Source organism: Suncus etruscus, chromosome 7, assembly GCF_024139225.1.
Source record: "Suncus etruscus isolate mSunEtr1 chromosome 7, mSunEtr1.pri.cur, whole genome shotgun sequence".
NCBI lineage: Eukaryota > Metazoa > Chordata > Mammalia > Eulipotyphla > Soricidae > Suncus > Suncus etruscus.
The window spans coordinates 520,336-533,638 of NC_064854.1; the positions used below are offsets into that span (position 1 = coordinate 520,336).

General features: G+C 41.2%; 1 protein-coding gene across 1 annotated transcript in view; it reads right to left on the reverse strand.

The window, feature by feature from the left end:
• Positions 1-13,303, reverse strand: part of EGFR (epidermal growth factor receptor) — a 229,724-nt gene that overhangs the window by 11,188 nt on the left and 205,233 nt on the right. Inside the window, exons 20-21 of the mRNA XM_049777187.1 lie at positions 11,613-11,798; positions 380-535 (exon numbers count right to left, since the gene is read on the reverse strand). Of these exons, the coding sequence (XP_049633144.1) occupies positions 380-535; positions 11,613-11,798 (342 nt within the window). The remainder of the gene's footprint in view (positions 1-379; positions 536-11,612; positions 11,799-13,303) is intronic.

A 13,303-nucleotide genomic window follows, 5' to 3' on the forward strand; every position in this document is an offset into this window, starting at 1 on the left:
TTCAGAGCCCCCCTGAGCTTGTTGGAAAGAGGAAAATTTTTCCACCATGGTTGTTGATGGGGGGGTGCATGTGTCAAATATAAACAAAATTAATCACAATAGTGAGTTTATAGTGTCTGCGGCAGTGGGCTATACTGGTGTGGCATTTCCCAACAGTTTCTCTACTGGTAATTGTCTAATCTTGGTGAAGGTCACTGAGAGTGTAGCTGCTCTTTATTCATTGTCTCTTGCCTCCATAGAGGTCAGTACTTAGACTCCCAGCAAAATCCCCTCCCTTGGTAGCTTGGCTCCCACTATCAGTCAAAAGCTACTAGTACTAGGTGACATCAGAGATAGTCCTCACACCAATTTGTCCCATTTGGCAGGAGAAATGCCTTACTTTGCCTCCTTCTGCATGGTATTCCTTCTCATCGGCACCTAGAAGTTTGGCCAGTCCAAAGTCTGTGATCTTGACATGCTGTGGGGTCTTCACTAGAACGTTCCTAGCTGCCAGATCGCGGTGTACCAGGCGCCGGTCCTCCAAGTAATTCATGCCCTAAAATAGAACCAAACAGGTAGATGAACTACAGATCAATTAGACATGGGATTATGAAGATAGGACCTCTTTTCCACAGAAAGGTCAAGCTTCTGGGACCAGAGCCATAGTACAGCGTTAGAGCATTTGCCTTGCATGTGGTCTACTTGGGACGAACCCAGGTTTGAGTACCCGGAATCCCATTTGATCCCCCGAGCCTGCTGGGAGTGATTTCTGAGTCCAGAGTCAGGAGCAATCCCTGAGAGCTGCCGGGTGTGGCCCCAAAACAAACAAACAAAACAAAACAGAAAGTTCAAGCTTTAACACCTAGATTAAGGTAGTGTGAGCACCAGAGAGGATCTCCCTGTCAAGGACTGTGTCTGTGCTGCTCTGCAAACTACCCTTGATTACCTGCTAACTTGCACCTTGAGATATTTGCTAAATGGGAAAATGGCAAAAGGTACCATAATCCATTGCTGTTGATGCATTCACGTGTTTCCATCCAGTTGTCTCTAACCTGGGCTGCGACTGGGCTGGAGATATATTGAGTTTCGTACCCGTTTCACTGGTGCTCATTTTACTTGTTACACCTGACTTTATCTGGCCTTACCTTTCCTGTCTGAGAACACAAGGAAGGCTTCTATATTCCTATCTTCTGTGTAGCACAGACCATTCCCAATTGTCTTACCCCCTTAAACTATAGAGATTATTTTTATGGCTAGTTTTCTCTCTTTTGAAAAGAGAGAAAACAATCCACTTGTCCCTAGGGACACCGAACTGGTTTTTTATGAGGTGTCATACTTTGCTTGCTGACTGGCTGTCCTCATATTCTGTTGAGTCAGAATTGCAAAATTCAAGTTTCTTAGCAAAGTGTCAGACGAGGTCAATCCCATTGCCTGCTGGATAGACCTCTAGTTCATGAGTACCTAAAGGCTGGCTGGGTCATTCCTGCCCTCTGCTTCTTTCTTGATATTACCTTTACTTTATTATTCTTGATATTACCTCATTGAGCTCAGCAGGAAAAGGTATGGAGAAAGAGGCTAGGTGGGTTCAGAGTTGTGGACACCTACAGTACTGGATGTTTTCCTCTTACTTGTTCACCTGCCATTCTCTCTCCTGGCAGAAGTGCAGACAACATTTCCAACTGACTTCACAACTGACACTGAAAAACTCTTGTCTGTTCTTTAGCAAGAAGTGGACAGCAAGCATGCTCACAGCTGATAAATGAATGGAAATGGAAGGTTTTATACACTGTTTTGTACTCTTTTTCTCTTTCTCTCTGTCCCCTTTTCTTGCTATGATAGAGTCTGCATTTTAGTGCAAAAGCATAAAATAAATATGGTTGGATTCCATTTTTTTTCTGACAATTTCTCAGTTTTCTTGAGCAAAGGCATTAGGTATGATGATTTGTAACATAAAGTATGACAAATTAGCTTACCCTTGCAAGTAAAACTAAAATAATATTTTCTCTCTGAGCAAAACCAGTCATATAAAAGTAGGCTTTTATAATGCTGATTTGAGAAATTAGTCTTTGGAAGCCATTCTGAAAACTTTGAATATTTTTCATTTCTTAAACAAAAAATACTTCTTACATCTCCATTTTTATTGTATTATCAACAAAACTGAAATTTTAAGAAACTATTGGATTTAAGTTTCCCTGCATAAAATTTCTCATGTGTCAGGGTATAAACAGGACTCACTTATCCTGAAAAGAAAGCTAGCAGGTTCTGAAATAGTGGTTCTAAATAGATGATTATTATAAGAGGAAAGGAGCAGAAACAGTAAATACTGCCTCAACTAAGATATAATTGGTTCTTCCTGTTCCTTTTCCCTCCAGCCTAACAAGGATAGTTTCTTTGCATACTTCAGTGCTCAATTCATGGGACCCTGACAAGTACTCTGCTTGGTCTCTGTGTATTTTTCTTTTTAATAGAGTAAGGTCTCTATGGACTTATTATGAGCCCATTTAAAATGGCTACATTCTCTTGGCTTCTCACCTCCTTAAATCCAACAGCTACATCTCAGGTTATTGGGAGTTGATTCTTTTTTTCTCTCTCCTTCCTCTTAGTCCTGTTTTCTCTCTATTCCTTTTCATCTAATATCAGTTTTATTCCATGGTTCATTGCACAATTCCTAAGAAATTCCTCTGGAATTCTACACTACTCTGGAAGGTAGTGTGTAGAGTATATATGAACCACATAGTTACACACATAGATCTTAATTATAAAGTTGTAACTAAAGGGTCTATATAACTATAGTGTTGTTCAACCACTTGTGTAGAAGCTGTACAGGTACATGGACTCTGTAAATTTACACACAATAGTTTATGTAAAACTGCATACAGATGAATTGTACATATACTATGTACGGAGTTATATGTTAGAATTGTATAGAATTGTACAGACATGTATATATAGATTGTATATTATATACATATATAATTATGTATATATAATTATAATATATTATATATGCTATATAATATATGATATAATCATATATATAATTGTACAGATTCATGTTCATAGATTATGTAGAGTGATATACATATATATTGAATTACACATCTATAGCATCTATAGAATAAAAAATTTACAGACAAGCCTTTTTACACAGGATCAGTCAACTTTTTTGCCCCTATTCATCTTTAAATTTTGTGGGTATATTTAGCCAAAGCAATATGTAAATAAAAGAAGATAGGAGGTAACATAGAAGATGGTCAGGCTTTTCCTGACTTTAAATTTTACTATCAAGCTATAGCAATCAAAATTGTGTGGTATTGGAGCCGGAGTGATAGTGCAGTGGTAGGGCATTTGCCTTTCAAGCAGATGATCCAGGATGGACCTAGGTTTGATCCCCACTGTCCCATATGGTCCTCCAAGCCAGGAGTGATTTCTGTGCACATAGCCAGGAGTAAACGCTGAGCATCACTGGGTGTGGCCCCAAAATCCCCCTAAAAATTGTGTGGTATTGGAATAAAAGTAGACTCTTGGAGGAAAAGAATAGAATTGAGGGCTCAGAGGAAAAGAAAACTCAGGCCAAAATTATGACACACTACTGAAGGGTAGAAAACATGTGCACATACTACACAAGACAAAGGGTTAATAATTAAGCTATATAAAGTACTTACAAGGCTCAACAACAGAAATAACAACAATAATCCTTTCAAAACTAGGAAGAGAAGGAACCTTCATTTGTGGTTAATGGGAATGGTGTCTGGTTCAATGTCTACAAGAGCAGTGTGGACACTTCTCAAGAAAGAAGGAATAAAACACTCAGATAACCTAAGTGTCACACTTCCTGGTAACTCCCATTCAAACACAAAAGCATTACTTTGAAAAGAATTATGTGTTTCTATGTTCATTATAGCACTTAAAACTATAGCCAAAGTATGGTAACACTCCAAATACCCAAAGATGGGTGAAGAGATACAAAAACTGTGATGACTATATCATATACCTATATATATGTATATATATATATACAAGTATTATGGAATATACTATGCATTAAAAACAGCCCTAAGAAGTAATGAGATCATGCAGTTCATGGCAGTGTGGGTAAAACTGGAGGTTATTATGTTATGTAGAATCAGTCAGAGAGAGAAGAACCGATAGTGAATGACCTCACTCATCTGAAATATAAAGAGATAAAATGGTACCAAAGACAAGACTTCAGCCACAGTTGATAACACTTATCATCAATGGAGAGTGTGGGGAGAAGATAGGAGGAAAGATCACACTGGAGGTCACATCGGCACACTGGTAGAAGTTCACACACACACACACACACACACACACACACACACACACACACACACTGAGGGTAGTGATATATAATCATTTTGTACATTAACACAGTAAACTTTGACACTACTGGAATTGCTTAAAATATAGTAAAGAAAAAATACATATCATTTAAAAAATAAATCTTAAGGTTTTTGAATAGTCACTAAAACCATAATAGGAGCACCAGAGTTCATGAACTCATTTTTTTTCTACCTTTTCAAATGCCTAACAGAAAGAAACTAGTATACTGAGGTACATTTTTGGTAGTTTTTGAGGAGCAAATAAAAATATTTTACTAAAATTTGTGGAAAAAATAAATGAAAACATCTTTCTTATGTTTGTTGAAAAGCAAATAAATATTTGACAGTTATAGGCTCTTGACATAATGCCAGCAGTCCTGATATCCCTGAGAAGGAATTGCTAAGAGGCTGGCAGTCTGTGTGCCCACAGATCCCAATGCATCCAGAAGCCGGGGATGATGCCTCATAGACCGAGTTCTAGAGTCCCCACTGATCAGGACTGGCCTTAAATCTCTGCTGGGGCTTTATGTTACACCAGAGTTTCCCTCCAAGCAAAACTTGCCTGCTGGCTCTGAGGTTTCCAGGGCTACTAAAAATGAAATAAAAACAACCCCAACTCAGACACTCAGCTCCTTAGTTCTGTGCCACTAAATTCATGTCATTGCTAATCTCATAAGTCTGCTGAGCTCCACCCCTCAATCTCAGGCCTTTAAGGGCCAAAGGATCTTAATAAATTGTAATATTTCTCAGAAAAAGAATATTCAGAGCAGACTTGGGAATTGCTTATTTTATATCCTAAAGTACATATAATCAGCTTTAGGGAGGGTGGTGAAGCAGGGTCAGAAGTGGGGGTAGTAGGGTTGGGGTTTGCATCAGATAATTTCGAGATTGCAAGATTAGATTTATTTAAATTTAGATTAAAAAAAAAACCTACATCATCTCTGTTCCACACTATAAAGACTGTTTGAAAGGCCTTCTCTGTGCCCCACAGTTATATTTTAACCAATCACCAAAGATAAGGTTATGTTAGTGCCATGAACTCTCAAGATAGCAGGAAGCAATGTTAACTCTGTCCCCACTGGGGCCACTTGGGAAACTTGCTTTCTGATTCTCCTCTGAGGGCCTCATTCTAACTGATCTCACATATTTATTCCAGTGAATCACTTACAGTGTAGCCAGGGTAAATTTTGAATGACAAAATTAAAAGGCCATTTGAAAAGCCCCTGTAACACACAAAAGGCAAACACAGAAGTTTGTTTCAACACGTCAATGATGTTCTGCCACAGTACTCAGGAAAAAAGGTCTGGTTTGGCTGGATTTCACTAGAAATTGTCTCCCTGAGGCTGTTGCATTCTATGGCTTTTGGGGGAGGAGAGAAGAGTGAGAAGCCCAAAGAGGTATATAATTTTTATTCTAATTCAAGAACCACTATATTGATGAGTCAGATGAGTGCTGACTTAGGGATATGGAAAGGCAGAATTTGAGTGCAGAGGATGCAGACAGTTTTGCTAGTCAACAGCAGGGCTTACAACAGCAGGCTGACCATAGAAAAGTCAGAATATGGTTAAGTCAAGACTCAGTGACACTGATGCCCTTCAGTGCAGTGGGCATAGGAGCCCAGATGTGGCGTGCTGAAGAAAGGCTGATTTGGAGTGCCTGTTTCTGGGATTAGAGCCTGGTTTTAACACATATTAATTTGAGACTTCATGAGTTATTTATAACTGAAGAATGGGAGACACTGATGCAAGAAATGATGGTGAGACTGTGAGGATCTCTCCTCATCCATACACCCTACAGAACAGAACTCTTGAGGGTGCTGGATGAACTGCTCATCCACTAAGTCATCAATGCACTGAGCCCCCTGGCCAATCCCCAGAGATGACCAATTCTTACTTCCCAGAGGTCTTTAGTATCCAATTCCTCAATCTCACTCTTTGGCTTTGACCCATGATATTCCCTGCTGCACAATTAGCTCTATGTAGATTTACTTTCAATATAAGAAGGCCAGTAGGATGATATAAAAATTGGCCTCAGGCCTAGTGAGACAGTACAGGGATTAAGGCATGTGCCTTGCTGGAGTTCGACTCTAGTTCAATCACCAGCACTGCATGGTCCATCAGGAACAACATCGAAACCCAAAGGTCATAAATATATTTTTGGTGTATATAATATACTTATAAACACACACTTATGCATTTATTTATTTCACAAACTCACACCAAGTAGACAAATGCTCAAAAGATAACTAGCTATTATGTATGAGAATGATGAATAGGCTTTCATCAACTTGCAACTTTATCTTCCACAATTCAAATCTGCGAATCTGCAAAGTTGGCCTTGAAATGACACACTGTCCAGGGATCAGTGTTTCCCAAAGTACCCCCTGGAGTTGCTGGAATATTTCTAAAGGGTAGTAGTAGCCTCAGGTATAATTATATTTTCTGTTTGCTTAAAGGAGTTAGATTTCCAGGGGACTTTTATTTATTTATTTATTTATTTTTTGGTTTTTGGGCCACACCCGGCGGTGCTCAGGGGTTACTCCTGGCTGTCTGCTCAGAAATAGCTCCTGGCAGGCACGGGGGACCATATGGGACACCGGGATTCGAACCAACCACCTTTGGTCCTGGATCGGCTGCTTGCAAGGCAAACACCGCTGTGCTATCTCTCCGGGCCCTCCAGGGGACTTTTAATGATGATTGCCTTTTTTATCCCCTGAGAAGGAGATTGGAATAAGTTTGGTTGGAAACCTTTGATTTAGAGCAATTATCATATTCAACTGTAATCTTTTTTTTTAACAATGCAAGAATAAACAACATAAATATCTGATAACTAATGGAATTATTGATTTATGACTGTTGCCTGTCCTGGTATTTATAGGCAACTCAAAGCACTTTCAAAATGAACTTGCACCAAACCTAACATAGAATATACTGGAAAAACTGATCTTTCTGGAAAGAAACATTTTGAAGACTGTTCTTAATTTGCTTCTTATAAAGTGGTGATAAGATTTTATTTTAGAAAAATAATCTTATTTTAAATAAATAAATTTATTTATTTTACATTTATTTTATTTTAAATAAATGCATTTACTTATTTTAAGTTTATTTCTTGAAACAAATAAATTCATTTCTTATCTTCCAGCAGCCAGATGGCAAATCTTCCTACATTGTTGGTCTCAAGAGTCTTAAACTGTATCACTTGCCTGAAATCTCAGTCCTGCGAGACATTCATCTGGTTTATGTTTTAAGAAAGCTCTGGTGTTCTCAGAGCTTTGGGAATGTGGGATGATTCCGAGTTTAGATAGCTCACTAAACTCAGGACTAAGAGCAAGAATTTATGTTAGTTTCCAAACTGACATCAGTATAGGATCTTTTGGATCAGTTTACTTTATGATATAATTGTTCCAGCTAATATAATTTTGGATATGCTAGCTGGCTTATGTAGGGAGAAATAATGATCATGCTGTCTGAAGCAACTAAATTACTCATGACCAGGTTCCCAGACTTCCAATTTGGAGGTTAGGAAACTATGATCCCTTCCACATTCATATCTGGGAACTCCTGGCTGAGTTTTTCTCCCCTAATGTGGAGAATAGAATCTACCTCACCTTAAGGCAAGGGAGTGGAACACCTGCTGTTCCCCCAATCCCATACCGGTTACTTCCTAGAGTGCCCCTCACTATTTTTTCTTTCCCATTTGTTTGGGTGATAAAATGTTATTTGTTCTTTCAGCAGTTTAGTCAGAAGAAGAAACATGCACAACAGTGGGCAACTCTCCTTCGGTATTTAGAATAATTCCCAAGATAGTCCATGCTCGTTTGAATCAACACAGGACATTTATAAGTCAATAAATCCCACTTTGAGAATGCCAGGAGTTTAGTTTCTGGTCAGCCACTAAGTGTTTCTGGGTAGTTTCACTTCAAACTTTGAAAAAGAAAACTGTTCAACAGTTAGATAAATATTCACTAACACAAGACCAAATTTCTCTCTGTACAATTGAGGGAGCTGTTATTTCCTCTTCCCTCTGGGGACAGACACTCCATCCCTGCAACTGTTCAAATACAATACAATCAGGTTTCTCTTGTGAACTGGAAAGTAAATATATCACTAGGTAAGAGTTTGAAGCCAGTGTGAGAGGACTTCTTTGGAAAGAAAGCCAAACAGGACAAATAGGAGCACATTAAATAGAAATAAAGCTGGAAACTGTAATATATATAGTTTAGAGAACTTTGGGCTGTGGGACACTCTGCACAGGAACTCTGCTACTTTGAATGGGACCCAGGAAAATTGAGTTCCGTGCAGGGGGAAACTTTAATATTAGGGTTCTGGTGTTTCATATATATCACCCTGAGAGAAGGCGATCTGGGTAGAGAGGGGGCAATGAACTTCACAGAGAGATATGGCCACACAGATTTGAATGCCTAAGGAGAAGGATAGAGGGGAAATCTTGTGATTAAAAGAAGACTCAGGAATAGAAGATTCTACCCAAAGAAATAGCTGCTGATGCAGAACTAGATTAAAATTAAGATTTAGGCCAGATGTTAGTCCTATTTCAAATCCAATTTAGCTACAGTTTGGAGAGAGAACAGGAAAGGAACCTTCAGCTTGTACTGGTATGTGCTGGAACTTGTGACAGACATGACCTAGCGACTGACAACACACCTGAGGACAGACACAAAAGGCCTTCACTGGAAGGGAAGAAGCAAAAAGACTACGCTGATTGCTGGAAACCAGGCAAATACATGCCAGAGTTAAGGTCTGAATCCTGAATCATGGAATTGCTGGCCCAGTCCCCATGCTGACAGAACTTGCTGAGGTTAAGTGTCCCATTATAAAAATTCACATGGGAACACGAGAGATTTGGGAAGGGGTGGGGATGTCCAGGTTCCTGGAGAATATGACTTCACAATTGGTACAAGGTGCAGCCATGGGTGTGTGGGTCTGGCAGTCTCATTAGTGGGTGCAGCCAGGGCCCTACTCAGGGCTAGGTGAGCCTGCTTCTGTGTAGGTACTCAAGTGGAAGCGAAGAGACCAAATTTCCTAGGAAATGTAAGTGCTAAAAGTAAAATGAAATAAGATAAAATATCACCTGAGAAAAGAGTTCCATACTTTCTAATTTCCTGCTACAGATAATCAGGGAAGAAAGCCGAGGAAGAATTGATGGGTCTGGCGACAGAATACAGGGATAGTTCTATATTTAGTTCCTCCTACTCTGGGCCAACTGAATCAATTTCTCCCTTAATGTGTGTGGCTGAAGAGTGGCTCTGTGTTTGATGTCACCCAATAATCCTTAAAAAGTGACATTGTTGAAGCTAGGGTTTTGAAGATCTGATTTGAACAAAATCTTGCAATGAAATCACCCCAGATTTAGATGACTCATAAAGGATCTGTTGTCATTTGAAAGAAAAGAAAGGATGATGTGGAGTCAAACACAAAGGAGATAATGTAAAGATGAAGGCAGAGGATGAAGTGAGGAGTCTAGAGCCAAGAGATGCCTGTATCCACCAGAGCTAGGGACACAGGAAGGGATCTCCTCCCCTCAGGCCTTCAGACTGAGGGAAGCCATTCTTACACCTTGATTTTGAACTTCTGACCCCAAGAACTATGAGTATCTTGGAAACAAGATACTATATTTGCATAATTAGTCACAGCAACCTTAGGAAACACATAGACTCATACTCTGAAATAGGAAGCATTGAGACGGGAATGTATCTCAGTGGAAATGGAGAACATGTATTCATGAGGTCAGAACCCTGGCACTTTTCCACAGATAAAAAAATAAAGTGGAAGCTGATTTTCAGGAAACCAGACATCAGGGCCTTACTCCCTGGTCCAGGATTATTATCAAACAGAGATGGTGCAACTCTTTAAAGATGGCAGAAATGCCATTTATGATGATATTGGGAAAGTAAGCACCTCCTCTTGAGGTGCTGGGATCCCCTTCAGGCTGTGGCTGAGGTGCCCATACTGGGTAACCTGGAATAGACCAGGCTGCTGCTATCTGGGTGCCCTGGATGCCGACTTTCTGGCTCAGAACTCATGTTAGGAGAGCAGTTTACTGTGCCTGTGGGCCCCTTTTTTCTGAGGGAGGTTCACACTCCGAGAAGCCTAGGGGCTCCCTACTTGGGAATTACTCCTGGCAGTGCTTAGGGAACCATGTGAAATGCCAGGAATCAAATCAGGGTTGGATGCATGCAAAGCAAATGCTCTACCCATATATGTTTCTCCCAGGGAGCTACTGGCTCAGCAGGACCAAATGGGTTCATTTTCTCCATCATCTTCCAGATCTTTTGAGCACTGAACACAGGCGATCATCACTTCACATCATCAATTAGGCTGGCATTTCTTTCTCTCAACCAGGGGCAATGAGAGCGATGAAGGAGGGCCTGGACAGGGACAGACTCTTTTATCTCTCCACTTTGTCTCTGAGAGAACACCAAACACCTGGAGCCACTAGGAGGGGGGTGATGGGTTATAATGTTTATGTTATATTGCATAGAGAGAAAAGAGTTCCATTGCCATTGCCAGGAGAAGACAGAACTTAGCAAGTTGGGTAGCAAGTAAGCGGCACAGTACTCAATAAAGAGGTGTGAGCTTGAGACGGCTGTGAAAGTCCTGAAGAGTATGAGGAGTCAAACACTGGGTGTGCTGCTCTGTCCCTGTCTGTGCAGAGGTCACTTAGCCTTGTTTCTCTTTGGATCCATCCTGTTTATAGGGAAATGTGGGGAGTGCTATTTCAGCTTTAAAATCTATGTTCATCATTCAGTACACCAGTCCACCTACCCTATTGAATCCACATGGCACCTGCGATGGACCCTCGTCTCATTTAATCTTGCTTGTCTGCTCTTTATTAAACCCTGCTTGACCTCGAGCCATCTTTCCTCTGCTACAACTGCCATGGTCACCAACAAACGAATACCAGAGAAATATAGTTACTTCGACAACACAACACGCTGAGTTCCAATAATGAGAATATCCAGGTACAGTGTAATAAGTAGATTTTCAATAGAGAATGGGGCAGGCACTTATTTGCTGCGAAAGATGACCAGTTTAATGTAATCCACAGTGCAGGCTATGAATATACACACAAATATTTGCACATCCACCCTTGGGAGGCTCTTAGCTATTTCTGGATAAAAGTCCTGTGCAGGGTTCCCACTGGCTTTTCCTTCCTGCTTCAAGCTTTCATCTGAGCTCTCTCATTATCAAAGAGATCTCTCCACCTGGGAGTGGCCACATGTCCTACATAGAGGGAAGTCCAGCCCCCCTTCAGAGTGCCCTCGTGACTTACTTTTGCGATCTGGACACACCAGTTGAGCAGGTACTGGGAACCGATATTGTCCTTATGCTCACGGACATAGTCCAGGAGGCAGCCGTAGGGCATGAGCTGTGTGATGAGCTGAACGGTGGAGGTCAGGCAGATGCCCAGCAGGCGACACACATGGGGGTTGTCCACACTGGCCATGACATAGGCCTCCTGTGGGAAAAGAGCAGAAGATATACCCGTAAGGCTCCTTATGGGGGTCCCTTCCAAATTAAGAGGTAAGAATGTATCATGATTAGGGTTTCAAAGCTTGGGCCTTATCAAAAGTTCAAACTGGGAACATTGGTGGAGAGAGTGAACACTGGTAGAAGCATAGAAGGATTGGTGTTGGAACATTAGATGCCTGAAACAATCAGGAACAACTTTGCAACCTTGTAATTCATGATGATTCAATAAAAAAATAAATCAAGTCAATTCAAAGCTTTATCCCCATGGATGACAAGGTACATTGGGAAACAGGTAGGTGGCTACTCTGCCTGAGGGGCTGCTCTTGCTGTTGAAAAGATGGGGTTCTTTATGGAAAACGGTCCTCTGGGTTTGTGTAGCACTGAGAAGAGTTGCATGCTAAGGAGACCCCAAGGGTGTCAGCCTTGGCAGACGGTGGTCTGCAATGAAGATTCAGTTCCAAGGTACACTTACTTCCTCAAAGTCGCCTGCATTCCAGCATATGGCATGTCATTTCTTTTCCTTTGCTTTGGGATTCTCTGTCTACCCTCATATTTCTTAAATAAAACAATTTTACTTAAAAAGAAATGAGGCAGCTGCATCAAGCCCATGATCATGATGTAAAATGTGGGGGTAATCTGCATTAGGACCCCACAGGTGGAGAATCAGAACTGTAGGTGGGGAGGGTTCCAGCAGGGGGCCATGGCCAGGAAGACTCAGGTCAGAAATGAGCAGCGCTTGCTCCTGACTATGGAGCATGGACAATGGGATGCAGCCAACTGGGTAGATAGGGAGCACTATCTGTGGGAGCTTCCATCGTGAAATGATAGAGGGATTCTAGACCACGGTGACTGGCTCTGCCAGCTTCCCAGCTCCAAATCTAAAGACAGGGCCTCGCTATTCCTGCCTCTGTTTCTTGGCATAAAATCCCCAATGCTCAGCAAATGCACCCTTTTTCTTCCCCTCTTTCCAATACATCTTTCCAATACATCAATTTTAATCTGATTGAGTTCCCAGAAGCAGACTTAATCTAGCCCTTTGGATCTTAGGTGGCAAAAGAGGATATTTTTTTACTACCATGTCAAACTCTGAAGTTCTGTTTGCCTGAGAATAGCCCTTTTCTACCCTCCAACTTTTCTCCTTCAAAACATGAAGCTTTTGGGGCCAGAGGGATAGCACAGCAGTAGGGCTTTTGCCTTCGATGTGGCTGACACTGGAGAAACCCAGTTCGATTCCCGGAACACCATATGGTCCCCCAGCCTGCAAGGGGCAATTTCTGAGTGCAGAGTCAGGTGTAACACCTGAGCACCACTGGGTGTGGCCCCCAAACCAACCAATCAATCAATCAATCAATCAAGTTTAAAAAAATATGATGCTTGAGGCCAGAGTGATAGCACGGTGGGAGGAGATTGCTTTTAATCCCCAGCATCCTCTATGGTCCCCCACAAGCCTTCCAGGAGAGATTTCTGAGTGCAGAGCCAGGAGTAACCCCT